General features: G+C 37.8%; 1 protein-coding gene across 1 annotated transcript; it reads left to right on the forward strand.

Moving 5' to 3' along the window:
* The first annotated feature begins 4,347 nt into the window (after positions 1–4,347).
* LOC140155611 (transcription initiation factor TFIID subunit 7-like) lies at positions 4,348–20,328 on the forward strand. The gene is given in 13 exon segments (XM_072178524.1): positions 4,348–4,503; positions 8,939–9,017; positions 10,562–10,614; positions 10,767–10,847; positions 11,516–11,564; positions 11,567–11,629; positions 12,228–12,286; positions 13,605–13,677; positions 14,900–14,989; positions 16,057–16,251; positions 16,885–16,994; positions 19,111–19,170; positions 19,688–20,328. Coding segments are annotated over 13 exon segments (1,059 nt in total). The 5' UTR covers positions 4,348–4,407; the 3' UTR covers positions 19,739–20,328.
* Positions 20,329–21,243: the final 915 nt, after the last annotated feature.

A 21,243-nucleotide genomic window follows, 5' to 3' on the forward strand; every position in this document is an offset into this window, starting at 1 on the left:
AATGCTAATTGAGCAAGTGTGCATATTCAATGCACTAATTTCGAGACAGGGCTACACGAGCCATTTGGTAATTTTACCCCCTGTGGGTGGGGACTCATAATTTTTGCACAGCCCCTAATGCCCGGGGGGCACTTAACACAAATGACCATACGGGTATGCTCCCCCGGAAAGACCACCCTTTTTCATGTTTTTGGATTTCGCAGCTTCGAAAGACCCCCTATATTTGACTAATATAGAGCTCCGAATGACCCTTGATTTTAATAATTTCAGCTCTAAAGACCCAAAAATTGTTCATTCCTCATATTTCTGGGTTTTTTTTCAGGCGATTTTCAACCAAAAAGCCAAGAAAGACCATTGATTTTGACTGTTCGCAGCTAGCTATAAAAGTCCCCATTTTACTTGTTCGCAGCCTGGTTCGCAGCTCCAAAAGACCCCCTTGTTCCGGTACGCCGTAAGCTCCCAAAGCACCCGGGCCCTGCTGACGCTAAACACTTGCTGACGCTAAATGGCAGTAGGCCTATTGCTTTCGAGAACCGTGTTACACCCATCCCCACATTCACCCCCACACTTTGATGGGCATGTGACGTACCTGTCACCTCCAGTGGAGTAGCCAGCACTTTTTCAGAGGGGGGGGGGGCAAAGGGGGACAAGACAGATTTTAAGGGGGCATATTTTGGCGACAAAATCAATTAATGTTACCAAATGCGCGGGAAGTTTTTGCCATATTGAAGCTAAACTGGTGAAATATGGTACAGAATAAATTCGTGCGAAGCAGGCAAAAATTGTCACTTTTTAGGTTAAAATGGCAAAATATAATGTAAATTTGGTTAGAAACACTAAAAAGTTTTAAATGTCAGGGCGGTCACCATCCCACAGGGGGGGGGGGGCAAGACTTTTCTTGGCTACGGCACTGGTCACCTCCTTCCATAGTAATACACTATTATAAACACAAACTTGCCTTAGCTCGGACCAGAGAAGATGAGATATTCTCATCTTCTCTGCTCGGACCAAGACATGCATAGGCCTATACCCACAAAGTTTGAGGGAATACCGTCAGAATATATAAAAGGACTTACAGACAGACTCACAGGCATAGCGTAAAAAACATGCTGTCCCTTCACAGCTAAAGCAAAAGAAAAATGACTCCCAACAATTAAATAACAACATAGTGAGAGAAAAGAGAACTAGAGATAATTTGCGCTCACAGAGCGCAGACAATCGCCAGGCATGTAACCCTTTAATGACCTTTTGATCTGACCTTTAACCTTAATGTTTAACAGGTCACGAGGTTTGTTGTCATCAAAATTGAGCCTCGTACCCATTGCAGATGTCCAAAAATGCATTTCTAAAATTTGACCTCTGCATGACCTTTGACCTGACCCCTGCAAAATGTTCCCCTGGTCATGAGATCTGTTATCACTGAGTTTGAGCCCCATACCCCTTACAGAGGTCCATTAAAAGAAAATATAAGATTTGACCCCAGATAACCTTTAACCTGACCCCTGCAAAGTGTTCCAAGAGATTCCCCTGGTCATCAAGTTTGTTGTCACAGAGTGTGAGTCCCGTACCCCTTACAGATGTACAGAAAATGCATTTCTAAAATATGACCTCTGCTGACCTTTGACCTGACCCCTGTAAAATGTTCCCCTGGTCATGATATTTGTTGTTAACGAGTTTGAGCCCCATATCCCTTATGGATGTCGAGATAATGCAATTGTAAGATTTTACCCCTTAATGACCTTTGACCCCAATTCTTTGTACAACTTTTAGACACTGGCTAAAGGCGATGCAGGTATGCAAGTGACGTCATTGTATTATGTAATTTGTGGAAGAAGAAGCATTTTTAGTGAAAATCACATTTTGGCCATAATGACCTTTGGATGACCTTTGACCTCGAGTTGGTCATGTAACATTTGTGCCCCTACCCAATGGTCCTTGTGACCAAATATGGTTACATTGGCCTAAAGCATATGGCTACAATGGCTCGTTAAAAGTTTGACAGAAGAAAGAAAGAAAGAAAGAAAGAAGTTTTGTCTGTCAAAAGAGGGGGGGTCAAAAAGTTTAGCGGTCCATCGAGGGGGGGGTCAAAAAGTTTTCGAGCGAAAAATTTGAGGAAGACCAGCCCCCTACCAAAGTATTAATGAACACTCCCTAATAAAAGTACACATTTAGCTACATTTTCAGAAAGGAAATGATGCAAGGAATCCATCTAGTATAACAGATTCCTGCAAAAACTAACAGTTTTTGAGAAAAGATCAAAATTTGATTTTACTTGACTCGAGGAAGGTATACGGACTATTATAGCTGGGCAAGAAATTTTTGGCGAGCCAGGTGAGAGGGGGGAATCCATTTTTGGCCAGCCGAGGGGGGGGCAAGCGATTTTTGGCACACATTCATGGGCGCGTTTTAAATAAAACGCTCTAATAAGGCCTCGGAAAACAGTACGGAAACTCTTTAATATGCAAATTTTCCTGCTCGCAACATATAGGCTTATCTAGACCATTATAAGGGGCTGTGCAATAATTATGAGCCCTGGGGAGGGTAAAATTGGGGGAGGGGGGACAAGAAATTTTGGCGAGCCAAAAGGGGGGCAAGCAATTTTGGCAAGCCGAGAGGGGGGGCAAGCGATTTTTGGCACACATTCATGGGGCGCCTTCCTTTTAAATAAAACGCTCTAAAAAGGCTTAGGAAAACAGTACGGAAACGCTTAAATATGCAAATTTTCCAATTCGCTGCGCTCGCAACAGGTATATAGACCATTTAAGGTTTATAAATTGGGATCCCAAAAATTTGGCATGTGCAAGGGGGGGGGGCAAATATTATTTGGAGGGCCAAGGGGGGAGGGGCAAGCGATTTTTGGCAGGCCGAGCGGGGGGGAAGGGCAAGCGAATTTTGGCGGGCCGTTCGGAAATTTTACCCCCCTCCCCTGACTATTTTATGTTCATTCTAATGAATTGGGCTATAGGCCTATGCGTAATAACAAATAATTTCACTTATTAGGCCTGTAGCCAATTAGTTCCAGCTAAAGTAGGCCTATTACATGTTTAGAAATAAAGGTGCTAGACAGATCATAGACTGTTAATTAAAAGAAAGATTGGCTCCTCCGGGCCCTACTAGCCTACATGTAAGACGAGAAAAACGGTTCTGAGCTAAAATAGCACAGTTTGATTTGGTATTAAAGGAGAAAATTCTTTTGAAGAATTAGAATTTAGTCAACTCATTTACAGAAATTTCACAGAAAGGGGGGGCACATGTTTAAAGCAAGACGGTACCGGTATAAGGCCAAGAAAAAAATTGTTTGCTGGCCCTCAAATGAATGTTAACAATTGGGTCGGTCGGTCGGGATTTTTTTTTTTTAATTGCTAGCAAACTCTACTGTTTTTGTCAGACCCTGTGTTTTTGTATTAGGCTCAAAATATGAAAAATCAGACAATTTTTTTTTTTTTTGGGGGGGCACATGTTTAAATCAAGACGGTACATATATTAAAGGGGCATTTCGTGATCCACAGCCTCATCCCCGACTTTTCCCAAAAAAGTTGAGATTTTTACACCACTGGATACCTCTGGCTACATAATGTTTATGTACCAAATATTTCTTGCAGATTAATTCGTTTAGCAAAAATATCGCCAAATTTGAATTTCGTTCTGGTGCGAACGAAATTACAACACATTGCCTATGGAGCAGTGTAATAGGCCTACACATAATCATGCATAACTCGCAAACGCAAAATCGGAATCAACTGACATTTTGGAAATAAGCTTTTTTCGTGGATATCTACTGAAAAATGTCATAAAAAGAGGATGCTAGGATCACGAAATCCTCCTTTAAGGCCAAGAAAAAAAATTGTTTGCTTGCCCTCAAATGAATTTTAACAATTGGGTCGGTCGGTCGGGATTTCTTTTTTTTAAATTGCTAGCAAACTCTACTGTTTTTGTATTAGGCTCAAAATATGAAAAATCAGACAATTTTTGTGTCAAAATGAATCAACTAACATTACAAAACAACTAAAATGTTGAACACAAGCTCTAAAATACTTTTTTTTACATCTTCAGAATGCAAAAATTTAAAAAGAAAAAAAAAACTTTTTCAGGAATTTCCAAAAATAGGGTCGGTATTCTTGTACAGAAAATAGGAAAAAAAAACCCTTTTTCTGATTTCCAAAATTAGGGTCGGTCGGTTGAGGGCAAGCAAACATCTTTTTTTTTTTTTTTTTTTTTTTTTTTGCCTTTAAATTCAATGGAATTCAACTAACTCCACACCAGTAATTTGTAACTCGCGGTTTACAACTCACAAATTGTAACAATCCATCTCTGAAAGGTCAAAGAAGGTCAAAGTTTATAGACAACGATATTGACGAGAAGTGGGTAATTGCTGGGAGAAATATTGTTCATTTACCTGCTTTCAGAATGTCTAAAAGTACCAAAAATACGAATTCTAATATGAAGAGGAAGGAGGAGATTTTACCGGAACTAGAGAATCACTTTATTTTACGTGTTCCGCCGGTAAGTGTCTCGATATTGTGATGATGATATTGATCAGTGATATGAATTTAAGCTTACCTCATCCCAGTTGTAGTAACAACAAAGTTGTAGAAGGTGCCATAGCCATAGGGTGTCTTCAGTGTTAATTAAATGTCGCAAAATATTAATATTGACAATAATTAACAACCTGTTTCACCTCTCCATATATTCATTACATTGCTCACCTGTGTTTTCATATCATATTTTGTGGTGAAAAATGATTACAAATGTGTAATTTTCAATCATTTTTGGAGCAACGATTTCTTCGTACCGACGGCTATGTGTGTATGTGAATGCACATTAAACACATACACAGTACCTGTTGGAACTCCCCGTCGGAGCGGGGAGTTTCAATTATTGGAACTGACCTGCATCATGTCCATGACCTCCCGTACGTACTATAGCTAAAATAATAGTTTCTCGATCATGAGAGCTCAATAGGCACGCAATGACAATTGCGTCAGCGTACAACGCCTACCACACACGCTTTGGGTAGCGCTGCGTTTCCTGTGCGCAGTGTTGCTAAAACTTTTCAGCATCAAGGACAGGTGCGGCGCATTGTCTTGACTCGCCAGGCCGCGGACCAAGGTAAAGGATTCTCAAGTAGCCCAATTTTTTAAGCTTCCAAAATAAGCGCCCATTACCGGATATTTGGGCGGATTTACCCGAATTTAGAACGCAAAACACCCAATTGGGCGGAAAAGCACTTGACTTTAAAACTTCCGGTACCTACTGGGAAGTTACTGACCGATCAATAAATGATCACAAAACCCATTGTAATTGCAATTTGGAGCTTCAGAGACTCAAAACCTTTATAAATCAGCTAAATTAAAAGGAAAATACATCAAATTACTGCCGCGGCCTGAGACTGGCAAAAGTAGCCCAATTTTAGGCAAGTAGCGGCATGCTTTTTTGAGTAGCGGCAAGTGATCGCCAAGTAGCCCAATTGTGCGTCCAAGGCGCGGCGTTGGCATCACTGCCTGTGCGTGCAAAATCGATCGCACTATCGTGTCATTCGGGTCCACTCTGTTCCAATAATTGAAACTCCCGGCTCCGACCGGGAGTTCCAACAGGTGCTGTGTATGTGTTTGTATGTGTTTAATGTGCATTCACACACACACTTAGCAGTCAGTACGAAGAAATCGTTGCTCCAAAAATGTTTGCAAATTACACATTTGTAATCATTTTTCACCACAAAATATGGTATGACAACACAGGTGAGTAATGACATTAATATATGGAGAGGTCAAACAGGTTGTTAATTATTGTCAAATTTAATATTTTGCGACCTTTATAATGAAAACAATTAACACTGAAGGCACCCTATGGAACCTGCTACAGCTTGAGAACAAGTCCTCAAACGTTCGAAATTTGTAGTTGCTACAACTGCATTCCACTAAACTTGCGACATTACGCAGTGCACGCATTCATACTCTCATGAGCGAGAAGTTATTATTTTAGCTATAGCGGTAGAATTAGAAGCAGTCATGGCAGTGGCAGAGTCTCCACAGCAGCCAGTTTGGTTCCGCTCCATACACACAAACAGTCTGCCAATGACAACGAACGAGTTCTTTTAGTTTCTGATTGGCGTATCTGATTATTCAGCCAGGAGTTCAACCCACAGGCAATCAAGTTCCCGGATGCATCGCTGCTGATCAGATTCTCATAGACTTTGCATTGTTTCCAGTCGCGTACATGTACATACATATACAGTCGACATTCTTTGAGGACGGCCTGTCACTTTCAGCTTCCTGAGAACACTCTTAGTCTTGTACATAACTTACGAAACCACAAACTCACTAACTTCAACTTGCACTACTCACAAAATAAAAAAATGTTAATTGTCCTATGGACGCAATAAGTAGACCAAACACAACTATTGCCGGAGCTGGATCTTTACCATCCGAATCTTTTATTTCCTTTCATTTACACAGTTGATCAAGTGTCAACTGTGTTCTTCATACTTAATTAAATATCACCTCAGACAGCTATATCATCTGAGGTTCTTACATGTATATTACTTCAGATGTATCAGACAGCTACAACATCTGATACCTGTCCCATTCTCCAAACAGCATAATTTGGCTAGGACCTAAACAATTACTCATTTAATATCACCTCAGACGGCTGTATTATCTGAGAGTATACACAGTTGACAGGAAATCAACTGTATATTATCTTCATACTTTTAATATCACTTCAGACAGCTATATCATCTGAGATTTTAAATAGATATAAATTCAAATTCATTAGCGCCTCAGACAGCTATATCATCTGGCTTATTCTTTAAAAGCAATATATATCAATCATTGAAATCATATATGTATCAGACAGCAATATCATCTGATACCCTTTTTACGCAATCAGACAGCTATATCATCTGATGCCATTTACGGTCCTGAAGTGAGACGACCCACCTCAAATCCCAAACAGCATAATTTGGCTTGGACCTAATCATTACTCATTTCCGGAATTAGGACAACCCAATTCAATTTCCAAACAGCCTAATTTGGAATTGACATTAATTAAATATTAAGTATGTGAAAACATTCCCAATGACTTGCTCAAATGCAGCAATGTATCTCCATTTTGATTCATATATTGGACAAAATGGTAAAAAGCAAAAGAAACAATGCCATTTAATATCATATTTTTCATAAAGGGAGTGGTGGGTGGGTTTTAAAATTTTCCTGACCTCTTCGGATGGTATCAAAACAGCTTATGAATTTTCTCGGCAATAATTTCTGAGAAAACAGCCACGCCCCCAGAACCGCTGCCTATGATTGGCTACAGGCACGCGACTCGACACAGGGCATGGATGCACAACAGGTGTCGGCCTGATGTCACAACATGCATGGCTCCACCTTTTATTGATCTACAGGACAATGAAACCCTTTTCAACAAACCCAGGGCTTATTACGCCAATGACAATTTTGGTTTTGATTGAAGTTTGCTCAATCAAAACCCGATTGTCCTATGGACATAATAAGTAGACCAAACACAACTATTGCCGGAGCTGGATCTTTACCATCCGAATCTTTTATTTCCTTTCATTTACACAGTTGATCAAGTGTCAACTGTGTTCTTCATACTTAATTAAATATCACCTCAGACAGCTACATGTATATCATCTGAGGTTCTTACATGTACATGTATATTACTTCAGATGTATCAGACAGCTACAACATCTGATACCTGTCCCATTCTCCAAACAGCATAATTTGGCTAGGACCTAAACAATTACTCATTTAATATCACCTCAGACGGCTGTATTATCTGAGAGTATACACAGTTGACAGGAAATCAACTGTCTATATTATCTTCATACTTTTAATATCACTTCAGACAGCTATATCATCTGAGATTTTAAATAGATATAAATTCAAATTCAATATTTTAAAGTTTTGATTGAAGTTTGCTCAATCAAAACCCGATTATTACCGATCCTGCAGAATAACTTACATTATTGTCAATTTCATGGAATCCGGTTGCTGAGAATCGCAAATTTCACAAAGAAATGTCAGATACGCTTCATAAATCACAGCTGTGAAGCTGACTTTATACCACTCGCTCGCATATGCAGAAAAGCGAAGCTGCATAGCACTGGAGCGTGACGTCATGAACGTGTGCAAAATTTCTGATGGGCGCCATATATAACCCGTTTTGTGATTGGTTGCAGAAAACATTCATTGCGATTGTAAGCCAATCAATGAACGCGATAGCCTTTTCATAATGGGACCCCGTCAGCAACGTACGTCTAACCTGATTGGTTTACAAAACTACTTGCCAATCACTAACCAATCACAAGTGTGTTGGCATGGTTGGATTTACTTCCGCGTTATTCATGCACAGTCGCACACGCCGGCGTACATTGTGCAGTGTACGCCAAAAAATTGTCACGCTATTGAAAGCTGTGTTCATTCAATTGGAATTCCCACTGTAGACTTTAAGACATTTATGGTCAAAATTGCATTTGCAGAAAATCTTAATACCCTTGATTGGTTCAAATTGGACACAATATTCATTTTGACCAATCGGCAGGTAGTACTCATGGGGTTAAAGAGGAATTTTGTTATCCATGAAATCTGTTTTTCACTACAATAATCTTTCTTGTTAACATATTAGGCCTACATGCTTCTACTACCAAATTTCTGTAGCTCCGGTCCGTATTAAAGACCTGTAGGCTGTACCATTGTCATGGAAACATCATCATTTTGAATGTAATAACGTATGTTCATGTATTAAAGGTCTCCTGAAGAAGAAAACATTACGTCTCCAAAACTTATTTCTTGAAATCTCAAGAACAGTTTTGATGAAGTTTGGCCCTTGTTCCTCTCAGATATTCAATTATATTCATGTTAATTATGTACACTTATTTAGACTAACTGATACAATGTTTGCTGTACCTTTTTTGTAGAACATCTCAGATGATGTGAGGAGATTGGTCCAATCTGGAAACCAGACATTGAAGGACAAACTGGCCATTGACATGCTAGGTAAATAAGTCAGTTTCAATATGTGTGGGTCAAACATCCTCAGGGTTTTCTTTAAGCATTTTGCTGAAGGGGTATATTAAATTTTGTGTACCCTTTCAATGTGAATTTTTCCTCTGAAGGGGTATACGTATTTAACATTGCCCAGGGGGTAATTCTGTGGATTTTAGAAGTCCCTTTTTATTCTACAATTTTGTTCATTAGTAACTACTGTCTCACCCCATACCCCTGTATAAATTTTGTCTTTGTTATGATATCAAATGATCCAATGCTCACGTCAGAAGTAGACCCCATCACCCTCAGATGAAAATATCAGGCATTTCTAATTCTATATCAACTTATGGAATATTTAAACACATACCTTTTAAGAATTTGTACATGTTGGACTTTGGATTTGAAGGGGTAGATCTATGCAAAGTGTGTGTGAACGCATCCATACGCTCCATTTGTGCGTTAAAGAAAACCCCGGTCTCCTTCTTTTTGCTGTGATCAAAGAGATTAGACCCCAAGAGAATGGACTCGGAATTACCCCAGGTCATATGCATAACACTGTGGTAGATCTATCATATCATATGTATGTATGCGCTTGTCAAGAATGTAGACTAAATATTGTACTTGCTGCATTTCATTTATTTGCAAAAGATGAGATGTTAGAATACTGCAATTAACAAATCCCACAATGCAGTGGGGGATAATGGTATACGTACCATCACTCCCATTGTTGATGACCACCAACCTGACATTACCCTTATGAACTGTCAGCCTCCTGGACTCCTGGTTAATGGCTGTATTGAGTAGGATTTCAATCAACCGACTCATTTGGTACTAGGTGCATACTGATGCAAAGCAAGATGTACCGTATTCGTTCCAATAAGCGCCCATGCCCCAATAAGCGCCCACCCAGGGTATTTTCAATTGCTAAAGGGTACCATTAATGTTGAAGTGACGGATAGACGTCGATACAGTGTATTAGCTGGGGGATTAGAAGTCCTGTGTAAACATACAATATATTTTCTGCATCAGAAAAGCTACTAGAACGTCCCAGGACCCTTTTATAACGTACGTAAATTTGTCTCTAATAAACGCCTGTTAGGAAAAAATTAGGTAAACCATGAAAAAAATAAGCGCCCACCCATAATGACTTTGTTACATGTAAGCACCCTAGGCGCTTATTGGAATGAATACGGTATATCAAATGTTATAAATAGTATGTTTGTGGTGTGTTTTCATTATTGATCAGATGATCTACCTCTTTAGTTGATAAAATGTGAATAAATACAGCTTAAACAGAGTAAAAGGAGTAAGTGATTTTAAAATTACATTGTAAATTTCATTTGACCCAAGGGCAGCTTGTGAGGTTGTCAAACTTGAGTTGCATAAAATGTTATCAAGCAACATAGAGTGACAATATAAATTCATAAACATGATAAACATACAGTGATAATGCATTGGGCATGCCCGAAGACTTTAGAGTGAAGAATGTCGGTTTATACACAAGAAATGAGGAAATGTTTTGATATATTTGGGATTATTTGATTGTATTACAGGTGATGGTAGACATGGTAGTGTCAAATTTGACAAAGAAGTTTACTTTGCTAAGGTAAGATCACAATCTTTACATTTGCAAATATTCATAAGTAACTAATCTGAAACTCTCATGGAAATTATCTGAATCTCTCATGATATAAACCAAAGGTACATGTATTTACCATAGATAAATTTTGTAATTTTTTATGTACATTTTCCCTTCAGCTTGTAGATTTACCAAGCACACTAGAGTCTCACAAAACTATTGATAAGAAAACATTCTGGAAAACTGCTGATATATGTCAGGTAAGTTACTCTGCATTGCAAACTCCAGAAATGTGAAATACAGTTACTTGAAGTAAAAATTTTCATTTGAATGAACATGGAGCCCTACAAACAACATGACGATTGTTGGCGAACTTGGCGTACACTGTGATGAAGGCGTGTGTGTGTGTGTGTAACATGGAAGTGAATCCAACTCACACATGATTGGTTAGTATGTGCATAATGGTGCGTTTGAACTACAATTGTGTACAGCTTTTGAGAAGATGATGATTTTGTCTATTGCACTCCTGGTGACTAATAACCAAAATTTGTTAAGCTGCATTCACACATCCATCATATGCATTGCGGTGGACAAAAATACCATCACTTCCGCCGCAATGAGTACATATTATTGCAGGTCGCCACAAGCCAACACAGGTTAGAGAATGTGCAGCGTCTTGTGTTAAATTTTGGCGAAATTGTTGCACTCAGTGCATTGCAAGCTATTGTAAGGCCAGTTAAAAGTAATTTAACTGGTTAAAAGTATTTTACCTGGTTATAATGTTGGTTAAACATTTTTACATAGTGAGATTTGCCATCAATATGAAATAATACTCCCATTACAGGGCTTAGCTGAAGCCATTGTCAGCTTATTTGAATGGTGTCAGTTTGACCGTATTTTTATAAATTTTGTCATATCCATCACATAGATGTTAGTTTGCAGTACTGAGGAACCAGAGACACCAGAAAAGGAAGAAGAAAAACCAAAAAGATATCAGACAAACCAGACAAAGTAGACAAAAAGTTCTTATGGAATCATGGAAGTAAGTAAAACCATAGATTGAGGTAAAGAAAAGATTAAAAAACATTATTTAGTGTATAATTAATCATGGTGGGAAGTATACCCATTGCAGGTGGATGGAGAATTAGCCCATTTTAACGTCTCACTCAGTGCCCTGGTTGCTTTATCATTTTTCAAATACTGGTCCCACCCTTGCATTCTGATTCATATTATGTAGACACACTTATTATAGCAGGGTTTGAACTTCAAAAGAGGTTGTTGTTACTTCACCTTTAAAAAAAAAAATTCTCATTTTGTTTTCTTTTTCCTCCTCTCTCTATCACTGTTTACAATTGTTTTAAATATTCAGGGACTGTTACTATGTTTAATTATGCAACAAGTACATCCCACATGTGTATGAAGTTATAACCTCTACACGACTCTAAAACCAATCGTGCTAAGTAATGTTTTTACTAAGTAACCAGTTGCTGAAATAAGAGCTTCTGTGAAGTATGCACACCCAACTGGTGTCTGAGAATTAATATAACATTAACAACATTAGGTTTGTACCTTTGTCATTGTTGATTGCTCCTGGATGACATACAGTGTTTGCTTTGTTTTTATCCCTTTTAAAAAAACAGTCACGCCACCATTAAAGAATGCTAGAAGGCGACGCTTCAGGAAAACAGCAAGGAAAAAGGTAAGAATGAAGAGATAGCATCGATCAAAAGATTTAATTATGATTGATCAATCACCATTGAAAATATCTTAAGGCACTATATACAGGGTGTCCCAGAAAAAATTACCGGGCAAATGAATTTGGACGTAAGTCGAGAAATAGACATCAAAATCCAAAAATCTAAAAATCAGCGTGTAGCCCATCTTATTCTGCATCTTATATGCTAATTTTACTGGAATCGGTTGACTGATTGCGAAGAAATGAGCGTTTACATAACGCATGTGTCAATTCACTTCATTCCAAGTTTGAAAGAAAGATCATTCAACACAATGCGCACTAGTGGTTAACTGTCAATCGGCTTCATATTTTGTTTGGTAAAATCCTTTTCGTTCTTATTAAATAATCTTTCTTGCAAAACATTTAATTAGGTTGTGTTCAAGTTTGAAAATCTGCACGATATTGAAAATGAAATCTTGCATGTAAGATAATGCTCAGTTCTTGTAAATATCTTTTTTCGTTAATTTTGATATAAATGTTGCATAAAGAATTATTGCATACAGAATTCTGTAAATTCTGGTTAAAAATCTTTCTCACATGCGTTAATGTTTTTAAAATATTTCCATGAAATTGTAATGCAAACTTTAAAACTTCAACATTAATGTCGCATGGTATCAAAAATTACACGTGAATCTGTAAGCACTTGGTCATTGTCATTCTTGGCTCAAATGTTCTTTGGAGCGTTAAAATATAACATATTTGCACAACCTAAAGAATCAAAGTTGGAAAGCTACCAATTGCAGAAATCAAAATTTTCTCGGACAAAGCAGTGAAAGCATGAATAACATAACACCGTCGAATTATAAAACATATAACGTGAACTAAATTTAATGAGATACACACACTTTAGGAAGCGGTGAGCGAGTATGATAAAGGTGCCTGTTGATCAAACTTGGAATGAACTGCATTGATGCGCGCATTGTGTAATCATTAATTTCTTCGCAACCAGTCAACCGAATCAAATAAAAATTTCGTATGTGATGCACAATAAAATAGGCTATGCGTTACATTTTAAATTGTTTGATTTTGATGTCTATTTCTCGACTTACATTCAATTTTATTCACTCGGTAATTTTTTCTGGGACACCCTGTACAGTGACCAAGGCACAGTGTCAACACCAGGTAAATAACTATTTTTGTACAGGCGGAAAACTAACCAATAGCAATACGCCCTACAGCGAATCACATGGCTCTGCTATCTACACAAAATTACACAAGCAAGTGATTTTTGTAAAGTTGTATTGTCTTGTCACCAATATTTTTTGTCATTGTTATTTTTCAGTACATAGAGAATACAGATATTGAAGATGAAGTGAAGAGACTATTACGAATGGACAGTACAGCTATTAAAATACGTATCCTTGTCATTTGATGTAACACAAGCAAGTGATTTTTTTAAAAGTTGTATTGTCTTGTCACTGATATTTGTTAATACTTCCTGGGCATAGCCCATAAATGGGAATATTCTCTTCCTTGTGTATACAAGATGGCCACCATGGCATGAGCAGCTATACGGTCCACAACTTATAAGTTCCCCCCTAATACTTTTTAGAATAAGTCAAAAAATATTTTATGAAATGTAAAAATATATATGTATAGCCCTATTTGTTTTACACATGTAGACCAATTTATAGCGTCACACGTCACTGCGTTCATTCACAATGGTTAATTGTGTAAGAAAAGAGGCTGTTTTAAAAGTTGCTTCCGAGTCCATAGCAGTCAGGTTTTCTTTAACAAACATATGAATAGACCTGGCCTACTGTATTGTTTGAGAGCTGACTCCTATTGACTCAGATGCAACTTTTAACACTGTTTAAAACTGTCTCTTTTTTTTTACATAATGAACCATTGTGACTGAACGCAATGACGTGTGATGCTATAATTTGGTCCATATGTTACAGTCAGGTTTTCTTTAACAAACATATGAATAGACCTGGCCTACTGTATTGTTTGAGAGCTGACTCCTATTGACTCAGATGCAACTTTTAACACTGTTTAAAACTGTCTCTTTTTTTTTACATAATGAACCATTGTGACTGAACGCAATGACGTGTGATGCTATAATTTGGTCCATATGTGTAAAACAAATCAGGCTACCCATACCTTTTTACACGTTTGCATTTCGTCAAATATTTTTCGATTTATGTTAAGAAGTATTTAGGGGGGAACTTATAAGTTGTGGAGCCTATATCTTGGATGTGCAGTAAAGGTGTGTATATTAGGAACAAGGAATAATCATTTGAAATTTTTATGATGAACTAAATGTATTTTATAATTGTATTTTCCCTCAGTTGCATATCCAAGATAGCTGGCTATGGACTTGTGCCATTCTGCATCATGAGCAAGGAATGGGATTTTTTTGTGCATATCATTATCAATCAACACCTGTAGTGTCATTTTCAGAATTTATCTGTGCACCCTTGCCACCATCATCTGTGTCAACCCTGTAATAAGCCTCATATTTTAGATGGTGGTATAAATTTGCAAGAAAATGGTACAACCTTAAATATGTAACATTTGAATGTAAATAATACAGTACACAAAATGTCTTAGTTTCCTTAAACAAAGTATCACCAGGATGGGAGGTTCTTGCAGATGAAGATGTTAAAGATGATAAAGATGACACCAAAGCTGGGTCAAGTATCAACACACCAGCAGTCAATGCAGGTAAAGTTGTAAAGAATGAATTCAGGGGGCCAAGAACATGACCTTGTCGTATACACTTTTAGCATGTTTCATATTCACTTCAGAATCTCACCCAAGTCAGATGAAACAAAGTGGGTCAATATGGAATTTGGGTATATCATTGGATCTGATATCATATCAACTTTTTAACCAAGAAAATTGAGTGAAAAATGTTTCACGTTTCACACTCTAATCCAAAATGGTCTTGTTGTCAATGGCACAATTCAGTAAACTATATAATATTTAACAGACATTGCTCAAACTTTGATCTCTACTTGTGTGATCCCGTAAACAGATGCATCGGTAGGATTGTAGATCAAAATGTTTAGATTTTTGTGTGACAAATCCAATAAAATATACTCACTGACTTGAGCTTTCGCCATCCAGGCTGATGGCTTGATCACAAGTCATCTGGTCCACTGCATTTCCCGCGGTGTTTGGATGCACTCTAACTCCTCGGGATCCACCGCTAAAACAAACTTTGATCCCGAGGTGAGAGTGCATCCAAACACATGGGAAATGCAGTGGACCAGATCACTTGTGATCAAGCCATCAGCCTGGATGGCGAAAGCTCAAGTCAGTGAGTATATTTTATTGGATTTGTCACACAAAAATCTAAACATACTTGTGTGATATTTTGCATCCAAGCCTTTTGAAGGTCATTTTCTGAATGTATAATCAGATTGGTATTAATGAACTGAGCCCTAACAGATGAGCATGTTTAAGAGCATAATTTCAGTTAACACTTGTAAAGAAGAAGAAACAGCAAGTTCTAAATATAGTTTGATCATCTCAAAATGGCAGGAATTATTAGGCTTGTACCACTATGCCAAAAAGTAGACCCATGTTAAGAGTGATATAGCTTGCTTGTCTGGTCTATTATTTGCATGTTTAAGATAGTGACAAAGTATAGGACCCGAATTGATACTTTGCCGTGCTTCTAAGGAGATATCACAACTCTTGAATCAAAATATATTGATATTAATCTGCAATGTTATAAGGCCCGTCGATTACGTGCTTAAGGTGTGCTGGTATTTTTGTATTTGTAGCTGAAGGCGATCATCTGAGGCAACTATTTGATGATCTTAGCAGCTCAGATGATAACGAGGAAGCTGATATCAACATTGAGGACATGGATGAAGACACTCAGGATTCTGTGGATACCAGGACAGCAACAATGATGATTCAGGAGAATGATGATTCAAATATGTCTAAGGATGTTCCAGAGGAAAAAGAACCAGAAAGTAAGGCTGAGTGGGACAAACTAATAAGGTTGTCTGATTTAGGGTACAAAACACAGGCAGTTGTAAGTGCCATGCATATACTGTTCATCAGAGTTCCTGACACTTTTTACTGATGCACATGTTTACTGTGTAAAAATGGAAAAGTGGTCCTGATTGGTTAATGAATCCCATCATGAAATATTGGTACCCTTTATTGGTATAATGATCATAATAATCATATTCATAATTTATTCTTAATGTATTTTGTAAACTGAATTTTTAAACACTGCAAGAAAAGTATGCTGTTTTTCTGCCTGTCCTTAGCTCTGTTTTATTATTTATTACAAACTGGGAAAGCCCCAGAGTCCAGCTGTGTGGTTCCAGAACCGCCCTTGTTATACTTTTGTTACCCAATGTAATTGCAAAAGTAGGCAAGACTTGTGGTTCAAGAACCTCCTGGTTATCCCCTGATTTCACTTGAAACATCTTTTAGAATCCATTTATGATTTTAAATTTGGAACCTTTTATGAATTGGTCTGGAAATTGTTTCAGTGTCTGTTTTTTGTTGTTGCTAATTCATGTATTCACTTGTCAGTAACTAAACTAAAATTGAAACCTACATTGTTTTTTTTACTTGTGTCTCTTGAATATCAGATGAGTTAGTCAAGCGATTAGTAGAGCTTAGAGGAGAACTGGTTGTATTAGAGGAAAAGAAGAGAGATATAGAACACTCAATATCAACAGTGGACAACGTTCTTCTTAAGGTATGTTTATTTCATTGAAGCTTGCAACAATAAAAATATATACACTTGGCACATGATGAGTGCCTAATATAGACCTTTTCCCAGACGTCACCAATCAGTTGACATTGTGACCTTGGTGGGAACCCTTCTTCCAGGGGAACAAACCAAATGATCAATGTCATCCTTATCATTACGGTTACCTAATGCCATCATTAAGTGTTTACATACATTAAAGTCACAGCTTTTAGCTATAATATACAGAAAACCTCAGAGAGCTTATTTGATACAGTTATTTTGAAAATATTTCATTTAATTTCAATCAATGACAAAAAATAAACAACTTGAAGACAGATGTTTGATCAGTTTTTGTCTCGCCTGATTTGTCTCGCCTGATAAGGCAGGAGACTATATAATCACTTTTCCGTATGTATGTGTGTGCGTGCATGCGTGTGGGGGTGCGTTTGTAAATGCCTCCAACTGTGGAGGTGTGTGTGTCTTGTCACATTCACACTGTGGAGTCTGCTAACAACCGTGGAGCTCCACAGTTGAAGATAAGCTCAAAAATGGGGTTTTTGGGCCATAGAGGGGGTATACCACCTGTCATTTTCTGATTAGAGCAACCTCCACAGTATGGCGGTTGCTGTGAGATTTGTGTAAAAAAATCTCCCCAGTTTGAATGTGGGTGTGTGAATCTCCCCAGTTGGAATATACACACACCTCCACACTTGGCGGCATTTACAAGAGGGGGTGTGTGTGTGACAAATTTGATTAAAGTTTTGGTTTTTCTCGGAGACTAGGTGTCGCACGTTTCTCAAACTTGGTGGGTGGGTGCATCTTGACCCGAGACAAAACTGGTTTGTATTAGTTAGTGGGTCAAGGTCACTGAGGTCCTCTAGGGGTCATCTGAGGTCAAATTAGTAAAAACTGCCATATGGGCATGAAACTTGGTAGGTACAGTCAACATTTCAAGCCAAATTTTGGAAGGTCATTTCAAGGTCACCAGGGGTCATCTGAGGTCAAATTAGTAAAAACTGTCTGATGGGCATGAACGTTGGTGGGTACAGTCAACATTTCAAGCCCAATTTTTGGAAGGTCATTTCAAGGTCACCAGGGGTCATCTGAGGTCAAATTAGTAAAAACTGTCCGATGGGCATGAAAGTTGGTGGGTACAGTCAACATTAAAAGCTAAATTGTTGGAAGGTCATTTCGGGGTCACCAGGGGTCATCTGAGGTCAAATTAATAAAAACTGTCGTATGGGCATGAAACTTGGTGGGTACAGTCAACATTTCAAGCCAAATTTTTGGAAGGTCATTTCGAGGTCACCAGGGGTCATCTGAGGTCAAATTAGTAAAAACTGTCGGATGAGCATGAAACTTGGTGGGTACAGTCAACATTTAAAGCCAAATTTTGGAAGGTCATTTTGAGGTCACCAGGGGTCATCTCAGGTCAAATTAGTAAAAACTGTCAGATGGGCATGAAACTTGGTGGGTACAGTCAACATTTAAAGCCAAATTTTCGGAAGGTCATTTCGAGGTCAACAGGGTCATCTGAGGTCAAATTAGTAAAACTGTTGTATGGGCATGAAACTTGGTGGGTACAGGCAACATTTAAAGCCAATTTTTGGAAGGTCATTTCGAGGCCATCATGGGTCATCTGAGGTCAAATGAGTAAAATCTGTTGTATGGGCATGAAACTCAGTGGGTACAGTCAACATTTAGAGCCAAAGTTTTGGAAGGTCATTTCAGGGCCACCAGGGGTCAAATTATTAAAAACTGTTGCATGGGCATGAAACTTGGTGGGTACAGTCACCATTAGCCAGATAATCGTACCTAGCTGATAACCGCCAAATTCATTTACCTCTACCAAAAGTAATTGCAAAAGCAAGCGGTTGTGAAAGCAGGCGAGACTCGTGGTTCGAGAACCGCCTTGTTTAATATCAGTTTTTATTATCTTACAACTCGTATTTTGATGCATAACTTGTTAAATGTCCAGAATCACATATGTGCATTATCTTGATTAATGCACTGCTGCAAATAATCATAGAAGTTCATGTCCACCCCTACTCAGAAACCCAGATAAATCAGCTTTAATGTTATTGAGATTAATTTCATATTGATTCTTAAACTTTTTTTACAGCAAAGATTTCAGTCACAGTTGGAAGAGGTGCTGCATGAAATCAAGAAGAGACAGGAAGAGGCAAGTGTATTTTTATTGGCCTTGAGTGTATTTGGCCTTTTTTACCATTTTGTGTAGGTTGCATTACGTTCCTGTTTTGAGCTTAACACATGGGCGCTAAAATTAATGTACCTTTGGCATTTGACGCTAAAAACCAAAAAAAAAGATAATTTACATATGTTAGCTTGAGCATTGCAAAGCATTGCGTGCAGGGATTAGCAAGCGTTATATTGGCAGGCACAACGCATACACACAAAACAAGAACAAGTACACACTTTCAGGAATGTAATTTTTCCATTTTTTCCGGATTTATATTAAAAAATTATTTTTACATTTTCGGAATCGGATGATGATACTTCATTATAAAAAAGCATAAAAAAAACCCAAAACCCCAAAAACAGATGGTTATACCTTATAGCCTATTCCCTGATCCCTCATATTCACTAAAAAATTGCCCAGAGCCAGTGTTTGGTTTGCTCACAGCTTTTCAGGTTTTTTCATCTCCAAAATAACACATTGTATTTTTTTGTTTGTTCAGGTGGAAACCCTAACAGTCATTGTTGGTGATGGATCCCATGGGATATTTTGAGATGGAAGACTGATGACAGCCAATATCAAGCTGGCCTTGATGATAACTAGATGGATACATGTAGGTGGGAAGAAAAACACAGGGTTGCTCGATGGCGCTACTTTTGAAGAAGAATAAGTTAAGGAAGCCATCAGAAAGCATTGTGAGGACAATATCTATACTATCCCAAAATACGGGTACTTTCAGTTACCATGTGATGCAATCTAATCTAACCAGACCAAATATGGCAGTTGAGATACAGGCAAAATACAGGAGCAAAAAACCAAGAAAATGCATGAGAAAATTGCATTGTAAAAGTCACTTTTCAAAATATTACCTCGTGGCTATGGTTGGATAAGATGCATATTTATGCATGATGTCACAAATCAAATGGGTTTAGCAATTGAAGACCACAGAACTAAAAGGGGGTTAAGTCACATTAAGTGTATTTCGAAATAAATGGTACAGAAGATTGTCATGTACATGTAGTTTCAATACAATGAGTTTGTTTTGTCCATGCAGTTCCAATGCTCTACCACATTATTTCACTTTGAAATTTGTACAGGGTGTGTAGATAACCCTTTGCAGCAGAAACTAACTCATATTTCATGATTTTGTGACTTGACTCTCTTTTATTAGTTCTGAGGTCTTTGATTCAGATTATTGAAGACATTTGTAGAAATCCTGTTGCAAGTGGTCATATATGTGACATGATCAAGGGGAATGAGTCACATGTCGACCCTGGTTGAAAATGAGTTTTACACGTGTTTCTTAGGAGGACATTTAGAGCTTTCAGAAACTGAAAATCCCATGTTAATACGAGTTTTCTTTGCAAAGTTATGTCAATTTATCAATCGGTAAAAACAATATAAAACAAAAGAATTATAACTCTTTCTTTGCCAATATCTCAAAATCAATATTAGCGACATCCGACTCATTTCCCTTGATCGTGTCACATATAGTCATACCAAAGATATTACATCCACAAAAAATACCAACTCAAAATTGCACCAAACGTAACGCTATGGTAAAACTCCCATCTGGGTTGTCGTTCTGATGGAGGGCAGGTAATGTACCCCTAGCATATGTTGGCAAGAGCCTTACATCAAACAATAATTTGCATCTCTAAGTCTGGGCGTAATACTGTCAAAATCACTTGCACTCATTGTAAGTTTGAAAATGTCAGTGTCTGCCATACCATCTATATCATACATTTCATGTATTGTAGATAATAAATCTTGGCGAGGGTTGGTATAGAAAGGACATATCATTACAAAATGAAATTCATCCTCCACCTTATTTAAATTACAAAGTGTAGAAATTCTATTCTCTGGATTAATTTTTGGAGAGAAGTGACGCCCCTTTTCGATCATGAAATTATGTGCGCTTATTCTTAATTTACAGAATGCAGCTCTGGAAGATCTTTTAGCGATAATAACATAATTTTCTGTACTGAAAGAATTTTTGAATGTACAATATGTTCTGAGTTTAGGACTAAAATTATTATTATGATTAACCGAAAGATT

Source organism: Amphiura filiformis, chromosome 6 (assembly GCF_039555335.1).
Source record: "Amphiura filiformis chromosome 6, Afil_fr2py, whole genome shotgun sequence".
Taxonomy (NCBI): Eukaryota; Metazoa; Echinodermata; class Ophiuroidea; order Amphilepidida; family Amphiuridae; genus Amphiura; species Amphiura filiformis.